Source organism: Poecilia formosa, unplaced genomic scaffold, assembly GCF_000485575.1.
Source record: "Poecilia formosa unplaced genomic scaffold, Poecilia_formosa-5.1.2 Scaffold3, whole genome shotgun sequence".
In the NCBI taxonomy this organism is placed as follows: Eukaryota; Metazoa; Chordata; class Actinopteri; order Cyprinodontiformes; family Poeciliidae; genus Poecilia; species Poecilia formosa.
Window position 1 is genome coordinate 5,287,415 of NW_006799942.1, and position 22,619 is coordinate 5,310,033.

Genomic DNA, 22,619 nt, shown 5'->3' on the forward strand with positions numbered 1-22,619 from the left:
AACCCATTAGACTATTTTCACATTTTGTGTCACGTTCAAACCCCCAAACCTTAATATGTTTTCTTGAGAACCAACTCAAAGTAGTGTATGATTATGAAAAAAACTTTTGCACTCTTCCCTCATTACCTTTAAGTATGATTTTGTGCAACTAATAGTTTTCAGAAGTCACCAAATTAGTAAATATATTCCACCTGTGTGTAATTCAATCTGTTCTGTGACGGTCTAAAGGGATTGTTGGAGAACATTAAGGAACAATCATCATCATGAAGACCAATGAACACAGCAGACAGGTCAGCGAGAAAGTTCTGAAATACTTTAAACAGAGTTAGATCAGAAATCAGAATATATCAGACTCTAAACATCTCTCTGGAAAAAAAGAAAGAAAATCAACACATCGCCACCAGGACAGTGAAAAATGGCAAATGACAGTGAAACATGGTGGTTGCAGCATCATTCTGCTGGGATGCTTTTCTTCAGCATGGACATTTAAGCCAATCAGAGTTAATAGGCAGATGGATGGAAGAAACACGGAACAACAAAAGAGACTGCAAATGACTTTAGCTGAATTTGGAGATTATCTTCCAGTGAAACAGCGACCCTAAGAAAACAACCTGACAAAATTGAATGGTTAGATCAAGGCATATTTAGACTGACACAGTAGATGAAAGTTTGTGGCACAGCTTGAGAATTAATGGCCAAAGTCTTTTAATCTGCACCAGCTTGTCATTTTGTGAAGAACAGGCATATTTTTCAGCTAACATGCTGCTGACACACACATTAACTACCAAAATCTGGTAAAGCCCAATTTGTCTTCAATAATCAGTTAACCTCGCTTTAAAATATACAATTTTATCTAAAATTTGTAGAAGAAACTGAAAATGTAATCAGACATGGAATCAGAGAAACATAAAGATCTTCCTACAACTGGTGATAAAGTTTAGTGTCAAGTCCTTAAAAATTTACTGAAGTAAAAGCCTGTTTGACTTTAGCTTGATAAGTTATACTTTTTCTAAGTACTGATTTAACCATTTAAAAAACAAGAGTTGTAAAACTGTTAGATAGATGAATTCACCAGCTGTTCCCGTACAAGTAAAATTGACTAAAACCGTCATAAAAATCAAAATGATTCCTTAAGATTCAAAAGGATTACAGTGATGATTTTTAGGTTTGTCTTACAACTTGCCTACACTTTACTTTACTTAAAAGGTAAGTAAAATAACATCTGATCCAAAACATGTAACAATGTGTAACAACACATTTGTTCCCCCAAAACATAAAACATCTGGATTAGTAACCAAAACTCTTTTCTTAACTTAATAAAGGGATACATAAATCAGAAACATGCCTAACTCCAATTTATTTTACATTATTTCTAAAAAAAAATGTTCTTGACATAAGAAAAGTTCCCAACTGATTAAATGCAGTCCAGTTGGAAGTCATATTTTTAGTAATTTTTCAGCTTGACATCAAGCTGCTGCAGTGAAAGATGAGTTCAGTTTTACAGCAGAAGCTCCTGTAAAACTGACTGTACAGAAATGTTTCTCTTATCTTTGATTTAAATATGACAATGACTGCTTAAAAAATGTAATCTAAGTGCACCTATTAATAATAGTTACTGATAATGGTGAGCATTATTTCTGATTAAAATACAGATTGCTTCTTCTACAGTTCAAGACAGATTTTGCTTTTGTTGCATTTGCACTCTGCTTATCGATTCAAAGAAGAGAGGGCTTCATTTGAAAAGGTGAAGTCATGTCTTCCCAACTGAGGTAATGCATCTAAATCAAACCTGGACACATATATCCAAGTATGTAAAGTGCATTTCTCAGCTTTCATCCTTACTTTTCTTTATTCAATAGAGATCTTAGATGTCAAACAAAGATCTACGCTGCTTTGCAACCAGTAAGAGCGCTGCAGCCCAGAGGAACTGGGAATAACGTTTTAAATGATCCCTGATCGAGTTAAGAGGGATCGTTTTCATGTAACACTTTTGTAATGATAATATCGAAAGCTTAAGTAATAAAGGAATGAGTGAAATCTGCCTCTTGTCAGCATTTACGATGAGAACCACTTGGGCGATTGGATGTCCTGCGATCAATGTATTCTCTTCTCTTATCATTAAGACTGCTCTTAACAGATTACAGCCCCCCTCCCAAAGATGAAGTCTTTTTCTCCTCCTCTCTCTCTCTGCTCCTCCTTCTGAAACACACACACAGCCTTTTCACTAGCTACAACAGGAGACTTGTCCCTCTTGCCCCGTTTTGTAAAATAAATCACTTTTTGCCTTTTAATTTCAACCTTTTCAGAACTTTTTTTTCCACACATTTGCGGAATTTAGATGGACTTCCTGGATTTGTTTGAACCGATTTAACGGCCTGACAGATGAACAGAAATGAAAAGGACGAAACTTCAGTTGAAGTTCTGGTAGAAAACTGAAGACAGTAAATGAAGATGGACCTGGTGATAATTGCCTTTTTTCTCCTGCTCTTTTGTGTTCATCCATCTGCAGCAGTGAGCGTCATTACAGGTAAGCTACTCTTAAAAACACAACACAAAGTCAAGAACATTTGAATTAATCTGAGGATCTGTTTTGTTTTGGCTTCTGGACTCTAAACTGGACTTTGATTCCTGAAGCAGACATATTTGAAGCGAGAGGTACACAGACAACATATTCAACATGTATCTCAGTATATGTTTGCCTCATTGTTAGAAACCAGTAAAGGAAAGATCCCACGTGTTTACTTGATGTCTCTTTTTTTGTGTGTCTGTCCAGGCCAAAGAGTGTGCAAGACAGGAAAAGGGAGACCTTGTTACAAACTGGCCTATTTCTCAGAGCTGCGCTGGAAGTTGAACTTTGAGGAGGCAGAGAGCGCTTGCAAACGAGACGGAGGCCAGCTGCTGAGCATCGAGTCTGCGTCCGAGCAGAAGGTCGTAGAGCAGCTCATCAGAGATCTTCGTCCCACGGATGGAGACTTCTGGATAGGTCTCCGGCGTAGACCGGGACATGAGGACAGCAGCTCGGACTGCTCGTCTCAGTACTACTGGCTGGACGGGAGCAAATCCTCGTTCAGGTAGGAGTGGAGGGATCGCCAGGGGTCATTTGTGGTTTTTTTTATAAGTTCCACACAGTTACAGAATCATTTTTATCACAAACACATTTCACTTTTGTTAAGTGCAATCGTTATTCCAGCCCAACAAAGTGTTGTCTGGTCCAACAGAGCAGCCGCCACAAACCTTACTTTGAAGAATCCTGAATATCCATCTGTTGTCTTCTCTTTATCTGAGATCTTGTTGCAGGAATAAACGGTCCAGAAGGGAAACCATCTCTCTATCCTGGAAATCAATGTGTTTCCAGAACATAGGCCATATATGAAATTTCTAGTGGGTTCTGGGTCTTCCCCAGATTCCCCTTCCCAACATGACCAGAAAACCTCCAAATGAAGAAGATAAGATATCCGAGCTACCTAAATTGACTCTAATGTGTAGTTGTTTTACTTTGAGTTCCCAGATGACAATCTTTCTCCCCTGATTTGTAAGCCTGAGCCTGGCCACATGATTGAGGAAGCTCATTGCAGCCAATTATGTCTTGTTCCTTCAGGCATGATCTATATGCCATGACAAAGGTCAAGATGCAGACAGTTGGTAAATCGAAAGCTTTGCCTTTTTGGCTTAATCTTTTTTCAAGTCAATACCCCAGGCACCTCATATTCCCACATCATCCTCCACAAAATGTCTCTATGGAAAAAGAGACATTTTTTGATTCACTAAACGCTTGTGGAAAGGACAATCAGACTTGTTGGCTATTCCACCAAGGTAAAGATCTGTATGAAATTCACAAAGGTCCTCCAGGAGCCTGAATAGTGCAAATCCTTTATAGTTGGAACAAACTCTCTTATGTTCTTTCTTTAAGGGTGTGAACAGCTCTCTGTGAAACTCTAAACGGGTCTATCAACTTGGACAGCTCTGTCATTTTAAAAGCTTTTAGCATTTCGGGATGAGTTTTGTTTTGTAGGAACCCAGAAGCTTCAGATCTGAATTACCCAAACTCCTTCAAACTTTCTATAAATTTAAATATGCATATCCTCCATCTCCATTAGGTGAAACACAGACAGCTGAGTTACACCCACTCTGTGGCCATTGAATTAGGTACACATCAAAATCTAATTGAAATACAGCAGGAGTCATTAATCAAGATAACACCACCAGTAATGCTGCCAATAGTGAGTTCAATTTGGCAACAAAAAGAGAAACATGCCAGAGACAGGTTATAAAACTTGTTTTACTTACTCTAATGATTCTTGACTGACTCATTCTTGACCTAGATGATCAGCAGAATTTTCAAACTCAGTGTCTTGCAAAAGTAAGGAATATGTGGATTTTATGGCCAAAACATTGTTGGTCTGGTTTATGGTTTAGGCTGAATTATACAAACTTCATCTAATATAGAATAAATTAAAATTATTCTGGAAGACTTATAGGGAATCATTCTGAGGTAAAACAGTGTACAAGATGATTGCATAATATGGGAACAGAGAAATCAGAGGAGGAAAATCAATGTCAAAACAGATTTATTCAAAACTTTTGTTTTTCCAAGCTAAAGTTTCTATCTCAACATAAACGAGTTTCTGCTGCACAACTGATGCCCATCTTTCATAGTAGATCATAAAACTATTACGATTACCAATCATTTGGGTTATGAAGACAACTGATCAAAATTGACATTTGTAGGTTCTTGGAACCCATTTATCTCTTACATTTGTATTTATTTATCACAAGAAAATGTCCCCAAAACTACATGAAAATCTCTAGTTTTAATGTGACCAAAGGCGTAAAGGTCCGAGCTATATCAATACTTTTAAAAGACGCTAAATATGCTCCGACTGTATGTTCAGGAACTGGCACATTGATGAGCCGTCGTGCGGCTATGAGGTGTGTGTGGTGATGTACCACCAACCGTCGGCTCCAGCCGGTCACGGTGGGCTCTACATGTTCCAGTGGAACGATGACAACTGCGAAACCAAGAACAATTTTATCTGCAAATACTCAGGAGGTACAGCTGAAAACAAATTGTCTGTTGTTTCACTTTGAATATTTCTAAATTTCTGTATTTCCATATTCTTCACAGAAAAGCCAATATCATCCACTCTGTCTCCCAACTCCAGTCAGAAAGGTAAAAGTACATGACAACACACTGATATTGGACATTTATGCTACTTTAAGCAGCGCATGTATGTACAAAGCCTGAGACGTCATTATGTTGCAGATGTCTCCCTTCCATCTGCACTCCCATGGGATCCAAGTGACAACAACCAGGAAAGAAGAACAGGTCATTTAAAGTCTGCATTTACTGCCAAAAATTATACTGCTATCACAAAATATTAGTTTCTAACATTTGCTTCTGTCTTGTAGCCGTGAATTTAGTTTACGTCATCATCCCCACAATCCCACTAATCCTGCTGCTTCTGACAGTGATGGGAGTTTGCTGCTTCAAAATGCTGCTCAGACGGTGAGAGGCTAAAACTAAATTGCATAAAAAAAGACAACAGAAAATAAAAATAAAAATCAGTTATGTATATATAGTGCTTGTAATTGTACAAGATAATAAACCTGTTTACGGGACTATTTTTATTTTGTTTCATTGAAAAGGCAACGTTTTGCAGACTTTAAATTTAACGCAGATTTTGAATTTAAAACCTTTTTGTTCTTGTGCAGCTCCAAATCTTACACTTTTTTGCAGCAGTTTTCAAGCTTAAACCCAAAAAGATAATCTCACCTTTCTTAAATACAGCAAGACAATGTAGTTTTTCAATGTCATTTTCTGAAGAAAGGTTTTTACAATACGTTTGAGGAGATAAGTTCGATGGAGTTATCATTAGTTGTCAGCTAACGTACACAGCAAAAACAAGCAAAATTAATTCCAGTTGGATAAAGAGAGCCTATTGTTAGATAGAGCTTCAAAAGTTGATTTTTGCCATCCTAAAACACACCAATATCCTAAAAAATATCTTAGGAATTTATGCAAATGCCCTATTAAATAACACTGCTCAATCAGCTGCTAAAATCAGATTGGTGCATTTCCTTAGGTTGTTATTTTTTCTATAAGTCCATGCTGAATTACAACCAACGCCAAACTGGACGATGGGACAGAAAAAGTTACCGTGTACAACCCACATTGAAAAATCATAATTGATATAAATCCAAAAACTGTGAAGATCAATTCAACAATGTTAACCTGAACAGCTCTGAAATAATTGGCAGAGACAAAGCCTTATTTTCACCTCAGATATTTCAGACTGTGCAGCTTTGCTTGATGTGTTGCATTACATAGACTCTTAAAAGTTAACTGTGATCTGACTGGTGTCTACTGCAAGTAAGATATTGCCAACTGCTAACTATTCTGCAGAACCCTGATTCAAAAAGATATTTAACCAACATGTAAATATGCATCAACCCAAGTTGATGCATATCTTGGGTTGATGATTTTAATTTTAATTTGTACAATTAAAAGTACAAAACTGTACTTTTAATTGTTTTAAAAGTACAGTTTTGAATAGGCTTTATTACTTTGGGTGTTTTCCTTATCTCTGTGTGTGACACAGAAGGAGGAACGTACAGAAATCAGAAGTATGCCAAACAGAACCCAGTCCAACTACTACAGACGTCTACAACGTCATCCGCTCCCAGAAGGATGATGACCTGGTTTCTGCTCGCCCACAAACAAAGAACACCTCCTTTTTGTGCTCCTCTCCGGACACGCCGACAGGCGACTATGACAACCTTGGTGGAAGGGACACAGAAAGCGGCTTCGTAACCCTTGCCAGCACAGAGAGCGACTTCCTGAACTTTGACCTCAACGACCTCAGCCTCGGGCGTCGGGGCACCCGTGACTTCTACGACAGCAGCTTGGGTCGCTCGGCTAAGAGGGTACTGAACGACGGTAGTCTGGGTCGCACCAAAAACAGGGAGTATTACGACAGAAGCCTGGGCCGCCGCACCACGAAGAGCGAGCATTACAGCGGCACTGTGTATGGAGATCACGGCCTATTTGACAGCAGCATCAGAGCAGGCACTGACTTGTATGACGCCAGACTTAAAGCTGGAGGTCAAACGGGAAAGGTTGACCTCTACCAGACGTACGTTACCAGCGGCAGGCACGAGGCGTTTCAAACCAGTCTGGGAACATATGCAAACCGGAAGTCCTTCCACACAAACCTGGACTGCTACAGAAATGGCCTGAATCTTGACAGTGGAGGGAGGTACTTCAATGAACAGGAATGGATAAAAAGAGAGAGATACTGATTTTTCACTCGAGTCTGCTCACACCACTGTAAGAGCGACTGAACAGGGATAAAAGAATGGATAAAATTTGTGCATGTGCAAGACCTAATTGTTTTTTTTTTGTTTGTTTGTTTTTTATCTAAGGTTGAAAATAGTAATTTTGTTTCTACTCCAACCCTTACTTTGTTAGTTGTATGGATATTGAAGTTTGGTCATTTCAGTCAGACACATTTAAATAGTTAAAGCTTCGTGTATTGCCATGTATCTTGGCATATCTGATGCATAATTTTCAGGATGATGCATACTTTAAGTCCTGTCGTGTGTGTCTGATGAGATTCACTTTTGCGTAGTGGTTTTGTAATTTGATGAAGATTTAAAATTCAACTTAAACCTGCATCAGAAGAGAGTTTATAGTGCTGGGGAAACTATTTGTCCCCTTTCAGGTTTAATCAATTTTTGTTTTAAATTAGACAAAGATAACCTGCGTAGCTAGAAAATAAAAAAAATGCCGTTTTATCATGGTGAGATAATTTATAAATAGAAAAAGCAACTCAAATGAACACAGCGTTTTATGAAAAGGTAGTAACCTCCACTTGTAAACTTATGAATCAACTGTGATTTGCCACAGATATTGGCTGAAGTTAAAATTTCCCAACGCATGATTATTAAAGTAAATTTTAGAGGAAACTCAAGTAGAACCTGTTTGACAACATGAAGTAGGCTAAAAGATCGTCTATCAGTTTAGATCTGGAAAGGGCTACTAAGCTTTTTCTAAAGCATTGGGACTCCAGCGAATCCCAGTGAAAACCATTATCCACAAATGAAGAAAATAGTACAGTGGTGAACCAAGACTACTTCAAGATTGCCTCAATGGTTCTTCCAGGTCATAAAAGAACCCACAACAGCATTTAAAGCAGAATCCTGAGACAAAAAACCCAGCAATGCTGATCAAACAGGACACAAGGCCAGTCGCAAGTTTGTCAAACATACATGATAATTTGATCCTCAAGACTTCTGGGAAAATATGAAGTGGATTAAAGAGAAAATGTGCAACTAACGTCTAGCATAAAACTGACAGTTATTTTATCAAAATGACATTTGGTGACACCCAAACATGGTGTTGCTGTGTGATATTTTGTGGTTATTTTTTCTACTTTAGGACCGAAAGGGGCAAAATTCCTCCCCAGGAATTTAGGTCATTATTTAAAAACTGCATTTTGTATTTAATCTTGTCATCTTTTTTCTGAAATTAAATTTCATTCTATTAAGAAAAACAGGTAAGAGTCAGAAATGGCTAAAAGAGAAGACATAAGAGGGGAAATAGTTTTTCACAGAACCGATTTGGGCTTTAATTTATGAAAGCCTAAATCGTCAAATAATTATCATCTGAAATGCGAAAGTAGTTGCCCAATGCAATCAGCAGCCAGATGTGAGTGGATCTTCACCAGTACAGTCAGCGCATCTGCATAACACAACATGAGGGTTGTTTGAGTTTTATTAGCATCAATTCTGTTAAAATCTTTTATTCTGTGCTGCCTTAGAGATGAGATTACAAGTGCTGCAGAATGGGATGCATAGAACAGCAATCCTAATATGTATAAGCTTTGTATGTTCCTTGCAACCTCAGCTGACCTCTTTTAGTTCATTGGTCATTTGGGGTTTAGAGATTAAAAAGTCTGAGTGTGGATCTCGTGAGGCTGTAATCCATCTCTCCTCTCACTTTGAGATTAGCTGCTCCTGTGCTGCATAATCTCATCTCACTAATATGAATATATGTCAGTTCTTGCTGGTAGAGAGTTTCTAAAAGAAACCAATGCATGGAAAAAGTAAAACAACTTATTTGGACCCCTTTTCAAGTCTATTTTCAGTTTGGTAATGATATGATGGAATGCTAACCTGATGAAGACTTAATCATATCTCAGGGCCTGTCTATCTGATCCATTCACATCAAGAGAGACAGCTCACCAATTAATAATACAAAAAGTGGCAAAAACAAAAAAATGCAACTTTCAGAGGCAGCTGACGCTATTTGAAGAAGAAAAAAAACTAGATTTGATCAAGTTCAGGATCTTTAAAAGAGAAACTTTAAAAAAAAGATGTGCAACAGTCTGTTTGCATGAACTTGTCATGCAGACCTTGCATTGTCACACAGATATTGATGTCATGAATAATTGTGTTCACAGTGCCTGAAAAACGATTTTTTTTTTTAAACCAGACGCATTTCAGAATAAACTCTAAACTGTTTATTGTGTTTTTGGATCCTGCCTTAAATTGTACGACTTCACAAAACTGTTGTGTGATTTATCATTATCCTTTGCCTACAGAGTCAGTTCAAACGTGGATCCTGCTCTGAATTCAGACGAAGTGGCTCCAGCCTCGCCATACATAACAGCATGAAAACGAAGAGAATGAAAGAATGCGTTTTCACTATTATTTAGAATGTGTAATCCTTTGACAACTCTCCTGCAAGTGAGATGAGTTTGTATGATTGCTAGATGAAAACATCTTTAAATAAAATGATCAGAAATGAACCACTCAGGTCATCAAGTGTTTTTTAGTGTGAGAAAAAGGAGAAAGCAGAGTTGCACACACAGTCAGTCATGAATTTATTCACATTATTCACAAGTTAAATTAACACAGTTTTCCTACACATTTGTCGTTTCCAAATTTCATACTTCTCCAGATTCGTTTGGTCAATATTTTTGGCAGAAAGTTTTGAAATACAAAAACCAAACTTTACCATGGATTTATAGAAGAAATATTTGCAGTGATCACTCTTCAAAGATGGAACCTGCAAAACCCAAACACTGGTAGGAGAAGACTGTAGGAACCCTATCAACAACACACCCTCACTCATTTACCGTTTCCACACAGGCAGACGTTACATAACTCAGATCAAATGTTCTCTTCATTTCAGGCCACATTTTCAAGTAGAGCATAAACAGAAAACAGTTGGATTTGTTGTGCCGTGGCCTCTTAAGGTTGATTTAGTGTAAAATCCTGTTTCTGCTTACGCCTTTAAGACATGAATGTACAAACAAACACGAAAAAGTAAAAAAAAAAAAAAAACAAGCTTCGCTGATGATTGGCAATCACATCTCCATTCAGAACATCTTCTGACAATCGCTCCAGCCCAAAGTAGACGTGACGTCTTTAAAGGGTCCGCTAATTCTTACTTTTTTTTTTTTTTTTACACAAACCACACCACATGCACACTGACACACAAACACCGGCTGCGTGGCTCGGATGCAACAGACTCCTAATTTTTTTTTTTTTTTTTCAATAATCTTGGATGGGGTAGGGAGAAGGATCAGGTCCAAAAGTCAGCCGTGGGCCCGCTTACGAGGCTGCTTTTGTCGCCGTGCTTTCAAGATCATGTACCGTCTGTAGGTGGTGTGATGGTCTGATATGAATGGGATGTAGAAAGCTCTGAAGAGAGGAGAGGATCTGAAAAAAACAACAACAACTTATTAAAACATGCATCCGTCTTTTAACTTCTGTGAACATAGAAATAAAAGCATGTTTATTTTAAATATCAAGTGTAGAACAACTGGAAATTGTCAGAAAGTCCGTAGTAATCTGTCAAAGTACCTTGAAGCTTGAAGGAAAGGCTTATAAGCAACGACCGACCACTCTTCTTTACTGGTTGAGTAGCGAGGCTCGAGTGGAGTTTCCTCATCCGTCTCCAAGTCCACGAGATAGTGGCACTGTTTTATATCTACCTGCACAAAAAGGAAATTTCACAGGTCAGTGAAGTTATTACCTACACAATGCCAAACATCATTATGTCTAATGGGCTCACATATCTGGAAGGCTCCTCCAGGTTCTGGTCGTTCATATTGGCTGGAATGATCTGCGTGGCCTGAGGCCCAGAGGCGTACGGCTGGGGAAGCTGGCCCTTAAACGCAGACTGGATGAAGTGGAGCTGCCAGCTACAGAAAAAGATGAGACTCTTAGCAGAAAAGATAAGAAATCATCCACTCTAATTATTAAAACAGATACAGAAATAAAAGTATTTTTTATGTAAAACCCCTTCCAAAACTGTTCTGGTAATTGGATAATAATGAGAGGAGATAATTATGATTTGGCAGCAAAAACTGCAGAAGAAGTAGCTTAGGCAATTAAATACCTACACACACACACACACACACACACACACACAGAGCTTAAGGAAAAGGATAAATCAAGACAACAGTATTTTATTTGAAACTAACGTCACATCTGTCTCATCAAAATTCCAGATTTAATACACTCTTAGTACGTTTTAAACCTATAAATCTAAAAGTTCACCATGGAATTACGCGGGACACTTCTGCAGAGCTTAAAGAGAGCAAAGAGAAATGGATGGGCAACTAGAGGATGGACAAACCGAAGGAAGGATGGATGACTGACAAATGGAATGGATGGAGAAACAAGTAGCAGATGGATGAATGAATGGCAGGATAGATGGATGAATGAACAAAAGTTTAAATGGATGTAGAGATGGATGAGTGGAACTTGTTGGCATTGAGTCGAGGAATAAAATATAGAAATTGCTGTATTTTTTCCATACTGTATTATTGTTAGAATTTTATTTATGTGTTTTTAAAGACTGTGACATTCCTGTGACATTATCAATCTTTTGGTAAATCTCCAGCAACCACACTTGATGGTTTATTACTTATATCATGCATTTCTGTTATCAAACAGGATGTTTTAAGACTTTCTCACAATCACACCCAGAAATGCAAAAAAATCTGTTACTAATGAGTACTAACTTGTGAGGCAGAAGGAAGCTGCTTGGGAAGCGGTACCACTCTTTCCCGACACACACACTGACTGGTCGGCCGTCGGGGACGGAGTGCAGCGTGGGATCCTTGGCGATGCGGTGAAATTCTGGATACAGGTCCAGAGGAGCATGGTACCCTGTAAACACGACATAAAACTAAATCTGACCTTACTTTGAGCTGACAGGCCTGCTACCAAGACTCTTGTTTGCGCACAAACCTCTGAAGAGAGCGACAGAGCGAGACAGTGACAGCACTGTGAAGGCAACGACAGTGGTTAAAGCCAGCCAGTTAGAGGAAACGGTGTAGTGCTCCAGTCGGTATCGCTGGAACAGGAAGTGGTAGCATTTCTGTGGGAAAAGAAACTAAGATACTTTATCTGCCTCAACAGTGTCAAAAAATGAAGCCGTACACTTGGGGAAAAAAGCAAATGATACCTGTAAAGACGAGAGCGCTACTGCCCCACTGAGGCAGATGAGAGGGTAGATGGGAAAGAGGAAGCGCTCTTCCTTGTGAGGTCTAGTGAAGAAAACCAACATCCACAGATACATGGGAGAAAGAGTGAGCCAGTATGGGCGGCCCAGGTTCTGAACTGCAAAACAAAAACAAAAAAGCAACATGTTAAATCACAATCTGATCTGATTATTAGTATAAACACTTTAACCATGTGTAATGTTTAACTATACCTGAACTAAGGGGAACTAATGTGCAGAAGAGCACCAGTGGATGGGTATGTTTCTTAAGTGAGATCTTGTCGCAAAAAAGTCACAAATGGAAACCTGAGTGCTTTGATCACCGTTAAAGTAAAAATTAAACAGAAAAGAAGCGAGTCAGGCCTCACCATTGAACCTGTGCAGCAGCGTCTCCATGAGAGCGGTGAGCGGCAGGGAAAACAACGCCAAAACAAACACCAGGTTGAAGTTCAGGACTCCATTCAGAAAGTAAAAATGCCACGGCTCCGTACCTGAGAACACAGAGTGACACAAACAGAGTCAAATTATCACGTAACTGTGAGTCACTCTAAATGTTACTCACAACTACCCATCAGATCGAAAACCTATTTCAAGGCATCTATCATGAAGATATGCAACTACATTAAATGTGGATACAACATGTAATATGTCACATACATAATCTGATAATACACTTGAACTAATGTTTGCTCTGTTCAGTATTTCATCTTTTTCTATAATTAAAAAACAGAGCAGTAGAATCTTTGTTATTATTATTTGTTGTATTATATAATAATGTATTTTAATCTGAATAATTAGATGCAAAATTTGACAGTTAGCTATCTGAATTCATTAGATGTTAAAAATAATAAACATGTAAAAATTTACGATTTGTTCCTGTGCAGTAGGACGATCAAGAACATTTCTGAGGTTAAGTTGCTATGTAGTTGGGGGCACAAAGACAGTTTAGTTTATTCTGCAGCCTAAGTATTTTAAATTAGGTAATGATTCCACTTTATAGTCCAGAACAAAGTGGAAAAATACCAGGGAAAAAAAATAATTAGATCAGATTTGACATTTTTATAAACACAAATCTTGTCATTAATGTCCACCTCTAATTTTTAAATTGTGTGTCAAATAAATTAGACATGTACAAATAATTATTATTTGACTTAAATTCACTATTTTTATTTCAAATTGAAACATAATAAAAATGATTCATGCCTCATTTATTTCTTGGCAAGCTGAAGTATGAAGGTTTTTTTTTTTCTTCACTAAACTTTTCTAAAGCAGCCATTAAAAATATTCTAACATTAAATCCTTGCACTAAACAATGGGCCATGTTCCTCACAAACAAAATTCTCTGATTGTTTAAAGCATTCTATTGAAATATTAAATTATAATGTTCCCCTGAGTTGTTTATTTTTCTGACATAATTTTTAAAGGAATGTGACGAAGAAAATGAGACATGGCTGTGATGTACTTGTGCAAATTACCATAAAGATCAGGCCCATGTTCTGTAAAGACATTGTAAAGCAGGATATTGAGTGGAGCAATCACCAGTTTGCCATAAAAGAAGGAGTCCACTGCCACCAGAGGGACCTTGAAAATGTGAGCAAGATGGAGACAAAAAATAAATAACACAGTTCTTCATTCATGAACACAGAAAACATGAAAAAGTGCATGCTGGGTAATTTTCTGTATAACTGAAAAACAAAATGTAATCTCTCTCTAGTTTGACTCAAAAACAAGATGGAGATTTTTCTAAAAGTTTACTTATTTCACAACATATTACAGTGAATAGTCTCACCAGCAGCAGAAGCAAAGCAAGAGCGCACCAGATCAGGAAACTCTTCCACTCTCTCTTTATCACCAGCAGGTCGAACGCGATCGGAAACCTGCACAGATGATAATTAACACACCGCCATTCAGATATTCTGAATTTTACTTTTAAAAAGGGAGCGTTACTATTTACCATCTTACCCAATCAAGGCAGAAAATGGCCAGCCAACGATTCCACCGGCGGCCACGCCCATAACAGCCAGTGGTATCGAGTCCTGAAACCAGCCCGTCATGGCAATCAGAGTCGTGTACATGCAGAAAGAGGAAGGCAGAAAAGCTGAGGAAAAAGAGGAAAAAAAATAAAAACGATGAATGGTTAGGAATGAAAAGCTGGCGAAAACCTGTCAAAGATTCATACCACATTCTAAGAATACTAACTGGAGGCTTGTTCTTGTTAAAAAGAGAGTCATAGTACGCTAGCTACGGTTAATGAACCGATACAATCCACTGTCACCGCATCCTCATCCAGAAAGAGGGATTGCTGCTGCATCAGGGATTTGATGCCATCGGCTGAGTTTCCTTACACTTTGCAAATTGGTGTAATAAATTCAACTTGACTGGATGGTTCTCTAACTAGGATAAAATTGGAATGCATGTAACTGACTCTGAATCTGTCTACATGATTGTATTAGTCTGACTATAAATATCTGCATTTAAATTGGTCTTCTAAAGTGCCTCTTGTTCCATATTGACGCTGTGTAGATAAAATAATTCAAACTGAATTAATGTCATCTAAATGATGTACAAGGATGTACATCATCAAGGATGTACAAGCAAATTGAGGGAGCATGGAGCGAGCAAGTCGTCTTGAACTTGTGCAACTACAAGTCTCAAAGACAGAGTGAGTGCTCTGGAAAACCACCTTGAACCATCTTGAAATTTTCAGAATTTCAGCCAAACATATCAGGAAACATTCAGGACATGTTTCTGTATTCCCAAAAATACTTAAAAAAGTAAACAAAGCCTGAAATCTAAGGAATGCTGGCTACACAGAAGCTGTTTTTTGGGTTGGAAATTTTTCTGTTTCAAATTGTAAGCAGACGGATATAAGGAGAAATTATGTAATTATTAATAATACCATAACTTGCATAATTGTACACTGTGACAGTCACACCTACTCCGACATGTTCAGTAAAAAACTAAATACCCACTGCCCAGTTAATTTATTAAGTCAGACAGAACATGTATTCCTTTAGCTTTTAATTTCTATAATAGGTAGTTTATTAAGCTGCTACAATTATACATAAAACAATAAAAACTGATAAGCTAGGAATTAATCTGACCAACCTGCCGAGGAGCAGAACATTCCCGTGCTCAGGACAAGAAATGCCAACATCAGCCTCCCCACATGCAAACCAAACTTCTTACAAACTGCCCTGCATCACAGCAAACAAACAAATCAAACACTTTACTTCAACTCCATACAACTTACAAAACGCATTCAAGCACTGCCTGGCCAAAAACGAAAACAAATCTCACGATACTGAAAGGGATCTGACTGTTCCTTCAGTTTACCAGAAATCAATCTCAGCAGAAACCTTCAGTGGGGACCTCATGCTAAAAGAAAGCATCGCTTTAGAGAATAAGACGCTTTGCAGAGGATCAGTTCAAACATGGCGACATGGTAAGTTGTTTTTGTTGTTTTTTAACCAGGCAGTGGAAAACTTAATATAATTTCAAAGTGCTGTATTACTATCTTGTATTTAGGGGAACAAACTCACTTGTAAAAATAGAGTTCACAGACACAGCAGCAGAATGCTAACACACACCGCACAAAGTAGAAGACCAACACCTGAAACACAACATAACACAAGTTTTTAAATCAAAGGGCATGTTTTGGCATCATGATTTGCAACAGTGTGTATTTTTACATAAATAATTCCTACCTTTAAAAAGACAGAGTTCTTAAAGACATTGTTCTAATAGTAAGGCTGAGGTTCATGTGAACATAGGCCATTTATTATGGAAGAAACTCTTGATGACTCTCAGCAAAACATAAAAAAAATTTAAACAGCTACATCAGAAACTGAGATCACAGCTTGTGATACCAACCTTGTTAGTCTGTAGAACATGGGCATGCAAACAAGCAGGGAGCGCATGCAGCCATAAGTAAGCGTAGGATCTGATGGCATACAGTGGGGAATATTCCCATGTTTGCATTCCTGTCCCATACAAGAGAAAGTGCATCTGTGGAAACACAACGTGACAAAAACCAACTGAAACGATGCAAAATGTGGAAGACGGGTTTCAAGGCAACTTTGCTAATTTTTTGCATTATTAACGACTTCATTTTCTATCGGAAAGTGGAACTTACAGGCTCCCAGTAGTTAAACGTCTCATCGCAGTCTGAGATGTTGCTGAGCAAAGCAGCACAAAAGCGTGCAGAGAGGAGACATTTAAATGCAGTCGACCCCTCTGGAGCCCACACCTGCCCTCCACGACTTATCGGCCTGTTGGAAAAAAAAGAGAAAACATCCTCGTTTAAAACTTGTTTACAGTCAACATGCATAAGACTCAAAAGATGCACTGAAGATATTCAAAAGGTTATTAAATATTAACAACTTATTTAAAAAATATATAAATTTTCAAATGTAATTGCGCTCCACGTGGGCACTATGCTCATTACAGTGTTTTATTAATTAATATTAACTATGGATTTACCTTTATTTAAAAAAAAATCATCAGAACAAAATAAAAACTGTATTGTCAAAATGATTTAACTTAAAAAATAATATATAAAAACAAAGTACATCTCAGAGCCAATTACTAATGAAGAGCCTGAAAGACTGTAAATATATTACAGTGTCTCAGCAGCATACCTCTATATTTTTAATAATAAATATACATCATGCAGGTGCATCCAGGCAACAATACACTTTTTCCTCCCTCCTTTAGTTTGAGTGCTTATCCTATTTTTTTTTTTTTTTTTTTTTCTTCTTTTTTTTTCCTAAGGTATATCAATTCAGAATACCAATGATGAAAGAGTTATACTTAATTCTTCAACAGCAATAATGGTTTCATTTTGTTTTAAAAAGCAAATTACCTCACTGCTTGTGAGGTAATCCTCACAAGCAGTAGTATTTTTCTTCTAGACCACAAAGTGAAAATATGGTCCTTGACCATGCCTATTCACAGTCAGCACATACCTTAGCAAATATATGTTTTAATATAACTGGCTTACTGTGCCTACAAAGAGTAATTTTATTCGGGAATGCTGCATGTCCTGATAATATTTTCATTTGTAAAAGGCGTCTTCTAAAGACTAAACAATACCTGAGCTTTCCCAGTGTTACAGTGGGAACATTTAACATGCTCTGAGTTGGAAGGATATGATCGGTGTTGTAAGTCTTCTTTGTTTCACATCTTTCATTAGATCGGATTAGATAGACGGCTCAGATCCAGCCCAGCGCTGATCCAATGCTGCTTTGTTATTAAGACACGTCATCCCATAAACCTGTCAACATTTTATCTAGATGGCTTCAGTGAGGTAGCAAAAACAACAATCGCTGGCATGACGGTGGCGCTGGAACTGACACCGAAAAGCTGTTGTCTTTATAAAAATGCGCCGTAGCATCTGGGGAGAATGAATGAATCTGATAAGGTAAACCCCCTTTTTGAACCGCAACAGCTACAGATCTACAATGCGGAACTGCGCTACAATTAACAGTCTGTTAGGGGTTTATTACCGTGAGCAGACAGTCTTATTAATTATCCAGTGGACGTAGGCAAATATTTTTTATCGCTTTGTTATTGTCAGAACTTGCTATGAAGTAGCTAGCTGGCAAAGCTAGCTGTCAGTCACTCCATGGAGCTCACAACACCGTAGACTCAAACCTCTCTTCTTCGGGCTCGTACTCACTCTTGCCGGGTCTCTGTTATTTTGCTTTCATCGGTGGCTTTCTCTTCTTTCGTCGGCCGGGCTTCGGCTGGGACGTTCACGTTGTTTGCATCCTGTCTGCTGCCTCGTCTGGCTCGCTGCCGAAGCGCCTTGGCCGCCATGTTTCACCAACGCTGCTCTGCCGAGTCGCGCTTCGGTCATTTTCGTCCCTTTCCGGTTATTGAGCCCAACCTCGGTTCTTCTTCTCATAGACGTCGTGTAGCGCATCAATATTAATAATTATTGTATGAAGCAAGAATACATCGTTTGCTTTCTTTACATAACTTAGAAAATTAAAGTAAAATAATTATTTAAAAGTTTGATGTCTACAGAGAATCTAAAAATGGGGCTTTATGTACAGTTTGTACATAAAGAGAAAGAACATATTAAAAGCAAACAAAAATGCATCTACATAATAAGGAAATATGAGCAACAAAGTTTATTTTTCTTAATAGTGAATAAAAAGCACATACTTTTGTGAGTGATAGGTGAAAAGCAGAGAAGAAAAGGTTGGACTACGTCATTGGACAGGGTGAAAAGCATAGGCTATGGTGAAAAGTGGTCATTTGTCAAATTGATTCACTGTAGACTGCAGAAACTAAGTAGTTCCAGAAGGTGGCAGTAGTGCAACAATTAGAAACTTAAGTTTGTATTTGTAAATAATTAGTTCTGTGACATATACGTGTGTTTAAGAAATGCTTTGATTTTCCGTGTTTTGTAAAGGTGAAATGCTCTTTTTCTCACAGTCCTTGATTCATCCATTCATAACTTTACTGGACTGAAAATAAACAGATGATGACAAAGTGCAGGAGGGAAATTTAATAGGATTTGCTTCTTTATATTCCTATATAAACATGTTATTGACAGATTTTTTTATTCTTATACTCGTTATTATTAATTGGTATTTTTCCTTAATATCAGTGACAAAAATGATAATGATTCTGATTATGAAACTATTTATTTTAGGAAGGGGGTGGGGGAGTCTGTCTGTATTATTTTTAACATATAAGAAATAAAGCCTTAAAATTATCTACATTTTCTATTTTATAATAATTTTCAGTTGATCAACATTTCAGCTTCAACAGTAGGTTTATTACATGGTTATGAGACAAACATACACTGAATGATTTCAGTCACATTTCAAATGCATAACACAACAACCACATTTTCAACCATTGTAAACATCTGACTATAGAATATCTAATAAATTTTCTTTCAGCTAAAAGCACATGTGGAGAACAAAAATGTCTGAACTATTCTAATGTCTGAAGTGCTACCTGACTGTGACCTGCATACGAGACGAGAGCAAAACCTCCAGCTCTTTGTGAAATGTCAGGGCTTGTGTGTGTGACAGGGCATGTGTGTGTGAGTGGTAGATGAGTCTGTAACAATAACTGGTCTGACTCAGGTCAGGGTGCGAGAATGTGTCGATGAGTTTAACCTGCTCCACAGTTCCGCAGCTAGCCTCTCGGACAATAGCGTGGAACATTTTCTCCTCCCACGCCGGCCCCGTCCAGAAGCTGATGTCAAAGGAGAAGGACTCTGGGTACAGGGAAAAAGGCTGAAAAGACGTCCCTGGTGGTGGACGGAGAGAAAACTGTTTTAGGAAGCGTGGGTCGTGACTCCAAAGCAGACGCCAGTCAGGCAGTGAGAACAAGAGAACAGCGAGGAGGTCTAAATTTAGAGATGCGCTGACAGTGACGTGGTTGTTGCCGTCAGCTGTGTTCCTTGCAAACACCTTACCGATCAAACCCATCGGCTGAGCCACCAGATGTAGGCTTTTCTCTTCTGTAACTATGGAGACCCCATAGGGAGAGAGGAGCGCTTCCAGCTCATGTCCTATCAATTTAACAGGCTCATTTTCCAAAGGGAAAACACCTGTGAGGAGAATCTCGTGAAAGGCAGGCAGAGCCCAAAGGCTGATGGGCACGCTCCTGAACACCACTCCACTAACACCAAACAACAAGCTAGACAACCCGTTACAGCCGTCACAGGCTTCTTCTGTCTTACTGCCCTCAACCTCAGACCTTTGATCAATTTCCTCTTGAGGCTCTGCATTACCACTAGTATCTGTGTTTATGAGGAGCTCTTCCAGCTGAGGAAGCAGTGATGGACGCAGCAGGTAAAGACCCTCTTCCACTTCCAAATTAAAATCATGGCAGCACACAGGCTGTAAACTCTCAGTTCCTTTACTCCTCACTCTGTCCGCCTTGGTAGGAGGTGAAGTGGCTTTTATGTTTGAGCAAACTGCATCGTCTTCTTGAGTCTGAGAGGTGAGTTCTTTCTGAAGCAAGTGGATCCAGTAGTACTGCAAACTGTCAAGATCGTGGCAGCATGTCTGCAGTTGCTTGGCTGATATGAGGAGGGGGAAAGGTTGTCTTTTCATGGACACTGGCCAATGTTTCCCTAAGCCTTCGAGAAGAAAGTCTTGCACCAACTTGACAGGATGGATGGAATCTGAGGAGAGGAACCCCCTAAGGAGAAAAAAGAGATAGTAAGACCTGCTTACCTATTCACAACATATCATAAAAGTCTATTAGTTCCATTACCTGGATACATAATCACTGAGCTCAGCTGGTATGTTATAGTGGACAATCTCCCCTTCAACAACCTCCTCCATCTGTACTATCTGGACAGGAGTGAATGGGGCGCTGCGCGAAAACACATGCAGCAGAGCTTTCTCCACGTGAAAGCCTTTATCCTGGCTCCTGCACAACAGCAACACGCTTGTCAAACAACGCTGGATCCCAAACACACACCGCAAATACCCAGAGGACACAATCCAACACTTCAACACTCACCTTGACTTCTTACCTGTATCCAGTGGACTTGTAGCTTGGGAGGTTGTCACTTTCAAACTGTCGCACAGCGCTGAGAATGAGGTGAGCTTCGGCTGCCATGGCACTCACCTGCCAGCTGTTGTGCCACTCGCGTTTTGGCTGGTCAGCCGGAGTCCCGCCTTGTCCGTTGCACAGGGAGACGTGAACCTCCCCGTCTCCGGCCAGAACCTCAACACAACTGGTGGAAGTTTAAAAAATAGGAATTTAAATTTGACATCTTTCAGAACTCCTGAGGACTTCATAAAAGTTGAAACATATTAGACCCTCGGGGCCTTGAGTTTAACACATTAGCTGTACAGTATCAAAAGGTTTAGGTCTGAATATGGTTGGAAAAACAAAATACAGTTTTAGACTATTTTTTTATCGTCCATTACTGCTTACATCCATCTATTCATTTATCAACTGATCCATTTGTCTGTCTATGTAGTTATCCATGTGTTTGTTCATCCATACAGTCATCTATTTATCCATCCATCCATTCATAACTCCATCAGTTTGTAATCAATCCATCCATTCACACATCCTCCTGTTCATTTGTTTATCCATTTACTCCTCCATCCATACATTTGTCTATCCATCTATTCATTCAGTCAAGTCTGTTTGTCCATTCATTCAACTTCATCAACCATCTGTCCATCCCACCATTAAATGAACATCCATCCAGTCTAACATCCATTTGTTTGTCCATTCATTCATCATAAGAAAAATATGTGAATAAATCCACCATGAATTTCTTTTTCAGTTAGTTTAGACTTTTAGTTCAGAGCGAGAACTGTGCTGACTTCAGTCAAGAGAAGTTTGGTATGTGGACGTGAAAAATTGCATGTGAAGACAAGATGCCGTGAGATGCGGTTTTACCTGAGGAAGAAGTTTTTGAGAAGCTCTCTGTTCTTTTTCACCCCACTCTTCCTCCCACAGTGGGGGAAGTTGAACACCACTCTGTCAAACACACGGCCCTTCAGAAAGGCGCACTCCCCAAGCTTTGTGCAATCCACCTCAAACAGGACACTTCCTCCTGAATAACAAGGACGAGAAGTAATCACAAAAGTCCAGAATAAAGTCCGCTCCGGCAGCCACAGATACTGGAGCTCTTGGTACCTGAATCCTTGATGGTCTGGATGTTGGCGGCGGCTCCATCGTGCCGCAGTGCCTCCTCTTGATGCTGCAGGCAGGTGGCCGTTATGTTGCTCCCCGATTCAGAGTCCAACTTACACACGGAGGAGGAAAATGAGAAGTTCCCCTCTCCCACCAGCAGAACGGACCGTGAAGGTGACATGTCATACACACTCGAGAAGAGAGGCTTAAATTATGAATTTCCCCAACAAGTTGCTCTGACGTTGTTCTAGCTTTTGATGCTCTGAGACAGAAATAATGAGACGACGACAAGCGACAGAGACCACTTTCCGTCCTGCTTCTTAACGGTCTAATCTAAACTCACCAGCTGCATTTTTAATCAAACCTCCAGCGTTTAAGCATCTAAAACGGACACATTTTGGTGGTTCGCTATTTTCACTTTGTTTTAGAGATAAACAAATGACCTTCCTGTACTCGTCGCTGCTGCAGC

General features: G+C 38.9%; 2 protein-coding genes across 6 annotated transcripts; one reads left to right on the top strand and one right to left on the bottom strand.

The window, feature by feature from the left end:
* The first annotated feature begins 1,047 nt into the window (after window positions 1–1,047).
* On the top strand, window positions 1,048–9,688 carry layna (layilin a). Of its 4 annotated transcripts, XM_016673856.1 has the most exons (9): window positions 1,048–2,527; window positions 2,635–2,655; window positions 2,774–3,071; window positions 4,893–5,050; window positions 5,126–5,170; window positions 5,264–5,326; window positions 5,410–5,506; window positions 6,600–7,327; window positions 9,603–9,688. In XM_016673856.1, the coding sequence occupies exons 1-8, from the start codon at window positions 2,446–2,448 to the stop codon at window positions 7,297–7,299; spliced, it is 1,464 nt and encodes a 487-aa protein (XP_016529342.1). In that variant the 5' UTR covers window positions 1,048–2,445; the 3' UTR covers window positions 7,300–7,327; window positions 9,603–9,688. The 4 variants fall into 4 exon arrangements, with proteins under 4 accessions (XP_016529342.1, XP_007556598.1, XP_007556606.1 ...); XM_007556536.2 differs by lacking the exon at window positions 9,603–9,688 and having other exon boundaries at window positions 6,600–9,264; XM_007556544.2 differs by lacking the exon at window positions 9,603–9,688 and having other exon boundaries at window positions 2,638–2,655; window positions 6,600–9,264.
* Window positions 9,689–9,864: 176 nt separating this feature from the next.
* alg9 (ALG9 alpha-1,2-mannosyltransferase) lies at window positions 9,865–22,610 on the bottom strand. 2 transcript variants are annotated; one of them, XM_007556586.2, is made up of 19 exons: window positions 22,154–22,610; window positions 21,914–22,070; window positions 21,030–21,233; window positions 20,765–20,923; window positions 20,243–20,689; window positions 16,653–16,779; window positions 16,391–16,525; window positions 16,060–16,130; window positions 15,626–15,714; window positions 14,480–14,615; window positions 14,307–14,394; window positions 13,993–14,098; window positions 12,886–13,008; window positions 12,482–12,636; window positions 12,265–12,394; window positions 12,036–12,183; window positions 11,081–11,210; window positions 10,870–11,000; window positions 9,868–10,725 (listed from the first exon to the last, which is right to left on the bottom strand). In XM_007556586.2, the coding sequence occupies exons 1-19, from the start codon at window positions 22,329–22,331 to the stop codon at window positions 10,602–10,604; spliced, it is 2,838 nt and encodes a 945-aa protein (XP_007556648.1). In that variant the 5' UTR covers window positions 22,332–22,610; the 3' UTR covers window positions 9,868–10,601. The 2 variants fall into 2 exon arrangements, with proteins under 2 accessions (XP_007556639.1, XP_007556648.1); XM_007556577.2 differs by lacking the exons at window positions 20,243–20,689; window positions 20,765–20,923; window positions 21,030–21,233; window positions 21,914–22,070; window positions 22,154–22,610 and adding an exon at window positions 18,198–18,393 and having other exon boundaries at window positions 9,865–10,725; window positions 16,653–16,788.
* Window positions 22,611–22,619: the final 9 nt, after the last annotated feature.